The sequence below is a fragment of the Malaclemys terrapin genome, chromosome 24 (genome assembly GCF_027887155.1).
Source record: "Malaclemys terrapin pileata isolate rMalTer1 chromosome 24, rMalTer1.hap1, whole genome shotgun sequence".
In the NCBI taxonomy this organism is placed as follows: Eukaryota; Metazoa; Chordata; order Testudines; family Emydidae; genus Malaclemys; species Malaclemys terrapin.
The window spans coordinates 1,499,603-1,512,625 of record NC_071528.1 but is presented as its reverse complement, the minus strand read 5'-3'; the positions used below and the strand labels follow the sequence as shown (position 1 = coordinate 1,512,625).

The 13,023-nt window shown below is 49.5% G+C and overlaps 1 protein-coding gene across 2 annotated transcripts in view; it reads left to right on the top strand.

Moving 5' to 3' along the window:
- Window positions 1-13,023, top strand: part of SPPL2B (signal peptide peptidase like 2B) — a 118,473-nt gene that overhangs the window by 53,995 nt on the left and 51,455 nt on the right. For both annotated transcript variants that reach the window (XM_054013289.1, XM_054013290.1), the window contains exon 3: window positions 8,404-8,586. In XM_054013289.1, coding sequence (XP_053869264.1) covers window positions 8,404-8,586 — 183 coding nt within the window. The remainder of the gene's footprint in view (window positions 1-8,403; window positions 8,587-13,023) is intronic.

The window sequence follows — 13,023 nt, the reverse complement described above, 5'->3', positions numbered from 1 at the left end:
GCCCTGAGTCCCCTCCCAGACACAGCACCCCATACTCCCTCCTGCACCTCAACACTCTGCCCTAGCCCGGAGCCCCTTCCTACACCCAAACTCCCTCCCAGAGCCTGCACCCTCTCCTTCACCTCAACTCTCTGCCCCAGGCCAGAGCCCGCACCCTCTCCTGCACCCCAACACTCTGTCTCAGCCCAGAGCCTGCACCCTCTCCTGCACTCAAACTCCCTCCCAGAGCTTGCACCCCTCACCCCCACCTGCACTCCAACCCTCTGCCCCAGACTCAGCCCAGAGCCCCCTCCCACACTCCGAACAGAGGGAGGGGGGATGGAGTGAGCAGGGCAGGGCTTTGGAGAAGGGATGTGGCCTTGGGGAAGGGATGGGGTAGATCCTGGGTTGCACTTAAATTCAAAAAGTGATCTTGAGCCTAAAAAGGTTGGAGACCACTGGTTTAGAGGTTGTCCATTGTCTGTGTGGAGAAAGGTCACCAGTTTTATTACTGCTGGTCTTGTTTGAGTTAAATTGTATTTTTAATTATCCATGATGATACTTAAAACTGAAGTAGGCATCCTTTTCTGTCTATGTCCATATATTGTATTCAGTGTTGGTGTAGCAGTGTCGGTCTCAGGATATTAGAGAGACAAGTTGGGTGAGGTAATATCTTTTATTGGACCAACTTCTGTTGATGAGAGAGACCATTTTTCAAGTTTACACTGAGCTCTTCTTCAGACCTGAAGAACTTGTCTCTCTATATCCATATGTTGAAATCCAAAATAAAAAATACATCTTTATGAGCAATATTACTTGCAACTTTCCAATCTTAAAATAAAGATAAGCAAATCTCAGGCTTTTGGGCATTAAGATGATCATTATGCAGGTCAGAATAAAACCCATCTGGTCTAATCCCACCAGTGATTTGGTTGGAATAGTTTCCATTCTCTTATTGGATGACTTTTGCAAATGCTTGTGTACATGTTAAGTAGGGTGACCAGATGTCCCGATTTTGAGGCGTTTGTCCCACGTCCCAACCGAAATAAGATATTTTGTTCTGGGCGTTTTTGGGGGGTTTTTTTACACTCACCCGTCTGGGTCTTCGGCGGCGGGTCCTTCAGTTGCTGATGGTCTTTGGCGGCATTTCGGCGGTGGCTGCTCTGTCTTTGGCGGCAAGGTTTATTACCCGCTGCCAACAGCTGCTACCATTAGTGTCCCTGGGCCGGAACCCAGTGTAGAGGGTGGGCCCGGGTTCCCCCCAACCCACCACTACAGGAACATCTCCTGGGAGGGGAAGTCAGGACAGGAAGCTAAACTGTTCTAAAACAAGCCCCTAGGGACAACAGAGACTGTGGGAGTTCTCTCACTAACCTCCTTGCTGGCCTATGTTGAAAAGGGCTCAGTAGACTGTAACCCTGGCCCTAGAGAGAGAAGGGCTACGTGGAGGGTCACAGTGAGCCACTGAGGCTAGCATATACAGCCTAGAAGCACAGGACCCACTGGGGCTCTGCCACAGTGGGCACTAACGGAGCTACAAGATATGACCATGAGCAGATCAGAAGTGACTACAGGGCTATGGGAATGAGGTTGAAGGAGCTGGGAGCACAGGTTGTGTTCTCATTGATCCTTCTAGTCAAGGGTAGGGGTCTAGGCAGAGACTTATACATCCTGGAGGTAAATACATGGGTACCTGGATAGTGTCTCCAGGAGGACTTTGGTTTCCTCAACCATGGGATCTTGTTCTGAGAAGGTAGTCTGCTGAGATTAGGCCCACCTGTCAAGGAAGGGGAAGAGTATCTTTGGATACAGACTGGCAAGCTTAGTGAGGTGGCCTTTAAACTAGGTTCGATGGGGGCAGGAGACAAAAGCCCACAAGTAAATTCAAAATGTAGAGCCCCGTGGGTGCAGGGTCAGAATCTCTGGGGAACATGGGAAGTCGCAGCATGGATAAAGGAGAGACAAGAGGGAATACAAAGGGGAAATCTAATGAACATCTTAGATGTCTGTATACTAATGCAAGAAGTATGGGGAATAACAGGAAGAACTAGTGAATAAAAACGTAAGAACGGTCATACTGGGTCAGACCAAAGGTCCATCTAGCCCAGTATCCTGCCTTCCGACAGTGACCAATGCTAGGTGTTTCAGAAGGAATGAACAGAACAGGTAATCATAAAGTGATCCATCCCGTCGCCCATTCCCATCTTCTGGCAAACAGAGGTTAGGGAAACCATCCCTGCCCATCCTGGCTAATAGCCATTGATGAACCTATCATCCATGAATTTATCTAGTTCTTTTCTGAACCCTGTTATAGTCTTGGCCTTCACAACATCCTCGGCAAGGCTGACTGTGCACTGTGTGAAGAAATACTTCCTTTTGTTTGTTTTAAACCTGCTGCTTATTAATTTCACTTGGTGACCCCTAGTTCTTATTGTATGAAAAGGAGTAAATAACACTTCCTTATTTACTTTCTCCACACCAGTCAGGATTTTATAGACCTCTATCATATTCCCCTTTAGTCGTCTCTTTTCCAAGTTGAAAAGTTCCAGTCTTTTTAATCTCCTTGTATGGAAACATCCAAAACACAGGACTTGGTAGTGATGGGGGACTTCTGCTACCCAGAACTTGTTGGGAAAATAACATAGCAAGGCACAGATTATCTAACAAGTTCTTGGAATGCATTGGAGACAATTTTTTATTACAGACGGTGGAGAAAACAACTAAGGGAGAGGCTATTCTGGATTTGATTCTGACAGGGAGGAACTAGCTGAGAATCTGAAGGTGGAAGGCAGCTTGGGTGAAGATGACCATGAAATGATAGAGTTTGTGGTTCTAAGGAATGGTAGGAGGGAAAACAGCAGACTAAAGACCGTGGACTTTAAGAAGGCAGACTTTAGCAAACTGAGAGAATTGGTAGGTGAGAGCCCATTGGAAGCAAGTCTAATGGAAAAAGAGAGTTGGCAGTTTTTTAAAGAGGCATTATTAAGGGCACAAGAGCCATTGTGTGTGGGAAAGATAGGAAGTATGGCAAGAGGCCACCCTCACTTAAACCAAGAGATGTTCTGTGACCCAAAACTCAAAAAAGAGTCATACAAGAAGTAGAAACTAGGTCAAATTATAAAGGATGTATGATGGTGTGCACTCACCTCTCATGAGCGCCTCCTATTGATCAGGTGCGAACCTGCATTCACTCTTTCTCCCGGTGCCCCCTGTCGGTTGTTAACCTCATCAGGATTTCCAGTGGCTCAGCCCTCTGGCCAAGTCTCACACAGTCGAAAGCAGTGATCTTCAAACTGTGGGGCATCCCCCAGAGCTTCCTCCCTGGCGATCTTTATCCTCAGCAGTTCTCACTGACCCTGCCCTCCAGCCAGGTCACCTCTCGCGTTCATTCCCCTTCCAGTGGTAACAAAGTTCAACAAATGGTTGGCCCTCTCTAGGGTCTTCAACCTCATCCTTGAGCCCTTTAAATTCTAGCCCCTTTCTTGGGCTTCTAAACAACACCACTACTTCAATTGCTTGCTCATACTGATTCCAATTAGTTGTGTGTGCACGCTGTGTGCACAGTGGCCGGAAGGTTTTTCCCCTAGCAGCACTGGTTGGGTCCGCTGTGGAGCCCCCTGGAGTCGCGCCTTCATGGTGCTGCATATAGGGCCCTGCCAACCCGCCACCTCTCCAGTTCCTTCTTACCGCCAGTGACAATCATTGGGATGTTTTATCTCTTGTCTTCACAAGCGATCCTCTAACATAGTTTCTCTGTAAATAGTTAAAAGATAGTGGGGTTTTTTTTTTTAAGTTTTTATAGTTCGTTTAGCTATCTGAACTTGGGTTACTGTGGGGGGGGGGGGGAAGTTCTCTTCTCCCCCTACCCGCCATTTCCCCTTCCCCCTCCTCGGCATGCTTGGACACGGGTTTAAACCGTGTGGGGTTTGCTAAAAGCTTATGTCCAAGGGTGACCCACACACGGCTTGTCTAAAGTTCCTGGGGGAGTCCCATTGAACGGACAGGTGTAAAATCTGTAGGAGTTTTTGCCCCCACATGAAAAAAGAGAGGGCCCACAGGCTGAAGCTGCTGCTAATGGAAGCAGCTCTGTGCCCTCAGTCCAAGTTGAGCCCCATGGACACGGTGCCCGGCTCCTCGGTATTGATGCGCAGCACACTGGCTTTGATCTGGGACATGGCACCGAGGAAGGACTCTGGGGTCAGAGACCCTCGGCACCAGCACTCCTTAGCACCAAAGCCCACAGCGTGGGAGCAATAGCTGCACCGATCTGTCTCCTGTGCCAAGGAAGAAGCATAGGAAGATAGACAGGGAGCCGCAGAACGGGAGCCACCCAAGGGAGGGCGACCTGTGCTGGGCCACACCTCCCCTCCTGCTCAACAGCTGGCACTATCAACTCAGGCCAGCGGCAGGGGCCATTGAGTTTGGTACCACCAGAGGAGACCCGGGTGGAGGATTTGGATCTTCCCTCCACGCTGGAGACTTTCGATTCGGCCTGGGACCTTTATAACCTTGACCAGTCCGCACTCTCCCAATCAGGGTAAGAGTGCACTGGCCCCGAGGCTCTGCTGCAGTCCAAGGGCAAGCCTGCTATGACTTGGCACTGATCTCCATCTCCCCGGCACCAACAGATACGGTGCCTCCATGTGATCAGTGATCAGAGTCCTTGGAGTCCAAATCGGAGGCAGACTCCTGTGTGTCCCAGAGGAGCCGGCACCGTAGCTGCTGGCACTCTCAGACTGTGGGGATGACACAGACCTCCCCCCCCCCCCCCCCCCCCCGGTGCTGTGGCTGGCTCAATGGCAGGTACCAGCCCAGATCCCGGCACAGTGGCCTTTCTGGACCCCATGGCCTTACCATCAGTCCCAGGGGTCCATCTCTGGGCGCTCCTTCTCTCTGATGCAACCAAGAAGGACTGCGTCCAGGGCCAGGGATCTCTCTCGGGCTTCAGCCACTGCTACGACTACTAGCACCACCACTAGTACCATGTCCGACACCAACAGCAGCACCGGCACTGGCACTGCGCCCGACACTGTGTCTAGCATGGGCATTACAATCAACGCCGCGGAAGGCACCGTGGCCGGCGCCACGACCGGCACCGAGGGGACACCAATTTGGGGGTGGAGCCGCAGCAGTTAGAAGAGTCAGATGGGCAGGAGGACCCTCCCTGGTTCGGGGTTCCTCATCGTCATCAGACGAGGCGGTGGTAGGAGCGTCCTCAGGGCCTCCCCCTCCCGACAGCAGGGCCCACCTTGAATTCTTGAGGTGTGTCGCTCAGAATTTTGGAATAAAGATGGAAGAGGTCACCGAAGTGTCAGGCCCAATGGTGGACATTTTATCCCCAGCAGGGCCCACCAGGGTGGTGTGACGTTGCACTCCATAATGTTCTATGGAAATACGCTTGAGTGTGAATATAAGGTAACTGGAATATGCTTTATGCAAAAGGTCTCTTGTAAGTTATCATTACAAAGCTTATAATCTACTGAGTGTGTTCATCCTATTTGTTTGTATGTATGTATCATTCTTGTATCTGAAGCTAGAAGTATGAAGTATAACTCTGAAGTCCTATTGTAATTATGCAAAGTGTGGGCCATTAATGGTGGTTTGGAAGCTTGATGGCTCCCATTGACTAGGACAATTGGTTGTAAATGGCTCTGTTTATTTGCAAACCTCCCTGGGTACTTGTGGGCCAGCCCTGGAAGAATGAAGTCTCACAGGACATGTGACCATGTCACAGGTTACCGGAATCCATCTTAAACCTGGTGCTTTTCCATTTAGAAGGAAGGGTGGGGATCCAGAGAGACAAAGGGTTCCTGCCTTGGGCCAAAGCTATAAAAGGGGGTGGAACAGAACAAAGGGGGCTGCCAGTCATGAGAAATCCCCTAGTTACCACCTAAGCTGGAACTAACAAGGACTGTATCAGGGGAAAGGATTGGGCCCAGACTAGGAAGAAGTCTAGTCTGTGAAAGAAGCTTATTGCAACATCTTTGAGGGTGAGATTTATCTGTATTCAGTTTCTTAATGTATTATGCTTAGACTTGCATATTTTGTTTTATTTTGCTTGGTAACTTATTTTGTTCTGTCTGTTATTACTTATAAAAAGTAGGATTTACTAAATAAAATCACTTTTGTTTAGTAGCAAACCCAGAGTAAGTGATTAATACCTGGGGGAGCAAACAGCTGTGCATATCTCTCTATCAGTATTCTAGAAGGTGGACAATTCATGAGTTTACCCTGCATAAGCTTTATACAGAGTAAAACAGATTTATTTGGGGTTTGGATCCCATTGAAAACTGGGTGTCTGGGTGCTGGAGCTGGGTAACCTGCCAAGTGGTTTTCAGTTAAAGCCGGCAGCTTTGGGGGCGTGGTTCAGACCTTGGTCTGTGTTGCAGCTGGCTAGCGTGTCTGACTCAACAAGGCAGGGCTCTGGAATCCCGAGCCATTAGGGAAAATGGGCTCAGAGGTGATTTCAGCACATCAGGTGACAGTCCCAAGGGGCTTTCTGTGACCAAACTCGTCACAGCTGGCTCTTCCCCGATTAAAACTATTCAGGAGAACACAAAGACCCTCTGGCAAATGCCGGCGCCTCGGGTCCCTACAGCTAACAGTGTCAATAGGAAATACTTTGTGCCTTCCAAGGGCTATGAATATTTGTTCACTCCCCACTCCCGCCAGACTTGGTGGTGGTTGTGGCTGTTAATGAGAGGGAGAGGCAAGGCAGCAGAAGCCTACCCCTTGAGCTAGTGACACAAAGAAACTGGACCTCTTTGGGAGGAAGATATACTCCACCAGATGGCTCAGCTTTGAATTGCAAACCAGCAGGCGATCCTGAGCCGATATAACTTTAAATCATGGGATGCAATGTCCAAATTCTTGGACCTTGTCCCACTGGACTCTAAGTCTGAATTCTCAGCTCTGGTGGATGAGGACTCGGTGTACTCTGCAACGTGAGCCATGTCCTCAGGCATCACAATGTGCCGTTGCTCCTGGCTGCAGGCCTCGGGCCTGCCCAGGGAGGTACAACAGATAATCCAGGATCTCCTGTTTGAGGGCACTACATTATTCTCAGAAAAGACTGACTTGAGACTCCAAAGCTTAAGACTCCCGAGCCACTCTGAGATCACTGGGACTGCACACTCCTGTCACCCAGCATAAACAATTTTAGGCCTCAGCCCATGTCACGACCGTACCAGGGGCAGTCTTGACAGGACCATAATCACAGGCGACCCAGAAACCAAATAAATTTGTTAGTCTCTAAGGTGCCACAAGTACTCCTGTTCTTCTTTTTCCAGAAACCAAAACCGCCATTGCCCTAAGCAGACCTTTTTGAGGATGCGTCCAAAGGCAACATACCAACCTGTCAACCAGATCCTTCTTTCCCCTTTTCTGCACATCTATCCGATTTCTACCAGGCGTGGTCCCAAATCACCTCAGACCATTGAGTCCTTCACACAGTAGAAATTAGTTTTTATCCACCCTGAATTACAGGGAAAGTCTTGCTCAGGCCTTGAATCCCTGGGATGGAGCTTCAGTACAGATCCAATCATTGGATAATTTAGCTTCTTAGCTCTCAAAAGTCTGTACTGAAAATGTGCAGACTGAGATTTTTCAAAAGTTTACAATTTGTCCAAGTTTGGGCAAATTTGCATGGGAATGGTAAACAGCACAATGCTGACACCAGGCCGACCCCTTCCCCCTTGCAAAATGTCAGTTCCCTGCATCAAGCATGGTATTGCTAAGGTTTCTCAATAAAACAATTGTATGATTCTTTTTTTAACATTGGCAAAACTTTTCTCCCCAGTCTTGTTCTTGGAAACAGCTGAACTATTTTAACTGTAACTTTCCAAAAAAAAATTCAGCCTGGGGCAGATGCTCACTTTGGAAAATTTCAGACCAAATTGTTAAAGATTGGCAAAGCTATAAACAACTGAAAATAGGGTCTTATAATATTAAGTGTTGGGCAATGTTAACTATAGGTGGTGCTAATAGTACTGTCTATAATACAAGATAAGATGGGCAGCATGTCAGAGTTCATGCTACTGTGAGAACTCTGACTTTCGTTTCCTGACTTGAATGTTCAAAGTAACCTTGACATCATTCTAATACAGGTGCTCCCCAACTTTTTAGTTTAGGGAATTTTTTCTATAAATGCGGATTTGCGTAAGTCGGGTTTGCATAATCCGGGGGGAGCGTCTGTATAAGTGTTGTGTTTTATTACAACTTAAATTCAGATATTTGTGCCTGTTCCTTAGATCCTGGAGTTGTGTGGTGGTGGGGTGGATTGTTTGTTTGTATGTTTGTTTTTGTACATGGCAATTCTTGCTTAATATAAAGAAATTAAGAGTGATATTTTTTTTCCTATAGTTTCTGCTCTTGGTTTTTCAACTAGTGATTCTTACTTTTCAACTAATGTTTCTTCCTCTCCAGTCCCTCTTGCCGCTTCAGGATCAAACAGCGTCTGTCTTGTGTTCTTCTTCTGATGTACCAGATGGGGGATTTCATAACAGAATCCCTATGGTGATGCGGGGGAACTGCACCTTCTATGAGAAAGTCAGGCTTGCTCAGATCAATGGAGCCCGGGGGTTACTGATTGTCAGTAGAGAGAAACTGGTGAGTATATTCCTAATTATTGTCTGCAGTACTGATGTATCTCTGATGTTAGTCTTGGTTATAAAATTTTATTTTTCATCTAGACTTTATTCTTGATAAGCTGCATTGTCTCAGTGCTTCCCAGAGTTGCTATTTTTACCTTATTTACTTTTGGGTTTTCTGACCTGGCAAGTTTCTTCCTAGAATTCATGTCTCTCTGTGGACATGTGATGACTCAGCCTGCAGTATTTTGCACCTGTACGAGGGGCTGTGAAGCTGATATAAAGTTACTCGTGTTCTTAGCCAACAGAAAAATATATGTTCATTCCTGATATACTGCCTGAATAATTGCTATTTTGTGAGTAATTTTGTTAAATTTTTCTATTTGTGGCATTTAATATTTATTAATGAAGCCAGAGGTTTTACTCACACAAGTCCCATTGGGAACCATCATGACTTGTGTATATGTAATGCCCCTGCGTGAAGTCTTGTCTATCATTAAAAACTTGGCTAAAACAGTGAAACCAGCTCCTTGGACCTCAACAAAATATTAGTTCTGTGTTGTGACTTAGCATTCAAAAGATTAATCCAATGAAATATACAGCAGTATGGCTTCTGTTTAATGAAATCTGAGTGTCAGCACTGGAAATACATGTCTCTCATAGAATCATATGCCAGACGTGGAGCAGATGTTGCATGAAGATTGGTTCTTCTTTGAGTGCTTGCTCATGTCAATTCCAATTAGGTGTGTGCGCGCCGCCTGCAGTCGCCAGAAGGTTTTTCCCCTAGCAGTACTCATCGGGTTGGTTATGGAGCCCCATGGAGTCGTGCATTCATGGCGCCACATATAGGGCGCTGCCGACCCACCACCTCTCCAGTTCCTTCTTACCGCCAGTGACGGTCGTTGGAGCGTTTCTTCTGTCGTCCAAACATGCAATCCTCTAGTTTGCTTGTTGTACATATATTTCTGTAAATAGTTTTTCAATATTAGTTTAGACTAGTTGAACCCTTGTTACCAGGGGTTTTCCCCCCGTTTCCCTTCCCTCTCCCTGGGCTGGGGTATGCCTCGGTCCCAGGGATTTAAATCATGTGGGGCCTGCCAGAAGCCGATGCCAAAGGGCGACCTACACACGGCTTGTCTGAAGTGCCTGGGAGAGTCCCATCAAATGGACAGGTGCAAAATTTGTAAGAATTTCCACCCCGGAACCAAGAAGGAAAGGGACCACAGGCTGAAGCTGCTGCTGACGGAAGCAGCTCTGTGGCCACAGCCAGAATCAAGCCCCATGGACACAGCACTGGGCTCTTCGGCATTGGTGTGCAGCGCACCAGCTCCAATCCAGAACGTGGCACCGAGGAAGGATGCTGGGGTCAGACACCCTCGGCACTGGCACTCCCCGACACTGAAGACTGCTTCCCAGGTGGAATCGCAGCACTGTTTTCAGTCATCTGTGCCACAAAAGAAGATGGACAGGGCACTCCCCCTCTCGAGCGTCAGAGTGTGAGCCACCTAAAGGAGTGCAACCTGTGCCAGGCCACTCCTCCCCACATGCACAGCAGCTGGCACAGTCGATTCCGGGCCCACAGCGGGGCCTGTCAAGTCCGGTGCCTCTTGAGGAGGGCCAAGTGGAGGACGTAGACCTTCCCTCCATGCTGGAGACCTTCGAGTTGGACAGGGATCTCCTAGCCCTGACGGGTCTGCACTCTCCTGACCAATGTGAGAGGGCACCGGTCCCGAAGCCCCCGGCACTGGTGCAGTCCAGGGGGAAAGCAGGAATGATGCGGCACTGCTCTCCATCTCCCCAGCACTGACGGGCACGGCGCCATCTTGGTCACCACGTTTGAACTCCTCGGAGTCCAATTCTGAGGCAGGCTCCTATGCGTCCCGAAGGAGCTGGCACAGGAGTTGGCGAAACTCTGACTGCGAATATGGTACAGATTTTCCCTCCGGTACCATGGCCAGTGCAATGGCAGGTGCCAGCGCAAATGCCGGCGCAGTGGCCTTTTTGGACCCCATGGGCGTACCATCAGTCGCAGGGGTCCATCTCCAGGCACTCCTTGGTTGCATCTGAGGGAAGGGCTGTGTCCAGGACTAGGGTCCCCTCACGGGCATCGGCTACCGCTGCCAGTGCAGCGCTGCCACTGGCACCATGCCTGGCACCGCCACAACGGTCAGCGCCACAGAGGGCGGCACAGTGGCCAGCACTGCGATGGGGGCAGCGGCAGACAACAGAGGCTGCTTTGCGGAGCCAGACGGGCAGGAGGAACCCTCCCTAGCATGGGCCTGCTCATCATCTTCACCCGACGAGATGGTAGCAGGAACCTCCTCGGGCCCTCCCCCACCTGACAGCAGAGCCCACCTGCAACTCTTGAGGCAGGTGGCTCAGAATCTGGGCATCCAGATAGAGGAGGTCACCAAAGTGTCAGACGTGGTGGTGCCCATTTTATCCCCGTTGGCCCCCACCAGGGTGGCACTTCCCCCGAACTTTGTGGCAAACTCCTACCTCTCTGACTCCCACAGTGAAGGGGGTCAAAAGAAAATATTTCATGCCCTCCAAGGGTTACAAATACCTATTTTCTCATCCCCCGCCAGACTCAGTGGTGGTGGCGGTGTTTAACACGAGGGAGAGGCAAGGGCAGCAGGAGCCTACTCCTCGAGCTAAGGACTGGAAGACTCTGGATCTCTTCGGGAGGAAGATATACTCCAGCAGAGGGCTCCAGCTTTGCATCACAAATCAGCAGGCGATCCTTAGCCACTACAGTTTTAAATCGTGGGATGCAATGTCCAAATTTTCGGACCTTTTCCTGGTGTGTTCCAAGTCCAAATTTTTGGCCCTGGTGGATGAGGGTAAGGCTGTGGCCAGGACATCACTGCAGGCCACACTGAACTCAGCAGACTTGGCCACTCGCACCATGTCCTCAGGCATTGCAATGTGACGTTGCTCCTGGCTGCATGACTCGGGCCTCCCCACAGAGGCCCAACAAACTATACAAGATCTCCCATTCAAAGGTGCCATGCTGTTCTGAGAGAAAACAGACTCAAAGCTGCATAGCTTGAAAGACTCCCGAGTCACTCTGAGATCTCTGGGGCTGCACACGCCAACCATCCAGTGTAGTCACTTTAGGCCTCAGGCTATGCCCTGGCGGTGTCAGGACCACAATTGCAGGCAGGGCAGAAATCACAACCAGTGTCGCCAGCCCCAACCCCCGAACACCCAAGCGTCTGGGTCGTCCAGGCAACCACTGGGCCCCAGGCAGGCCTTCTGAAGATGTGCCCGGGGGTGACATACCAACCCAAGTACTACATCCTTCTTTCCCCTTTTTGGCACGTCTATCACATTTCTACCAGGCATGGTCCCAAATCACCTCGTACTGTTGGGTCCTTCGCCCAGTAGAAATGGGATAGTCTCTCCAATTCTCCTCGTCCCCTCCACCCTCTTCAGGAACCCTTATCACGAGTAACTCCTTGTACAGGAGATACGAACCCTCCTATTGTCACGAGCTATAAAGGAGGTTCCACTGGAGCTCAGAGGCAAGGGGTTCTACTCCCAATATTTCCTAATACCAAAAGCAAAGGGGAGCCTCAGTCCCATCTTGGACCTGGGCAACCTCAACAGGTTCATGAAGAAACTAAAGTTTTGTATGATCTCTTTGGCCACCATTATCCTATTCCTGGATCCAGGAGATTGGTACACCATCCTTGACTTGAAGGACGCATACTTCCACATTTCGATAATCCCACTTCAGAGGCACTTCCTAAGGTTTGTAGTGGTGGACACACACTACCAATTCGCAGTACTCCCATTTGGCCAGTCATCGGCATCTTGGGTGTTCACCAAATGCATGTCAGTCATGGCCGCCTTCCTGTGGAAAAGTCAAGTTCAGGTATTTCCATACCTCGACGACTGGTTAGTGAAGGGCCATTCCAGGACACAAGTGGATCAACCGGTCAGCCTGATAAGATCACTTTCGACACCCTGGGCCTCCTGTTAAACACTCAAAAGTCAACACTCACCCCTACTCGGAGAATAGAGTTCATAGGGGTGGTGCTAGACTTGAGGCAGGCCAGAGCGTTCCTACATCAGTCCCACTTTCAGGTTATACACAACATCATACAAGACCTCAGATGGCTTCGTACAGCCATGGCAAGGAATTGCTTGAAACTCCTTGGGCACAGCGTCCTGCATGTGTGTGGCACAACACGCGAGGCTCAGACTCACAACCTCTCCAGGCTTGGCTAGCATCCGGGTATCAACCGAGCAGACACAGCCTAGATGGTAGTCACACTTTCACTGTGGGTTCTCAAGTCTCTTCAGTGATGGCTCGACCCCCAAATGGTATGTGCAGGGGTCGCCTTCTCCAAACCACACCCCTCGTTGTGTCTGGTCACCGACCATTTGGCAATGAGGTGGGGAGCGCACCACAGAGAGCACAGAATTCAGGGCCTCTGGTCTCCAGAGG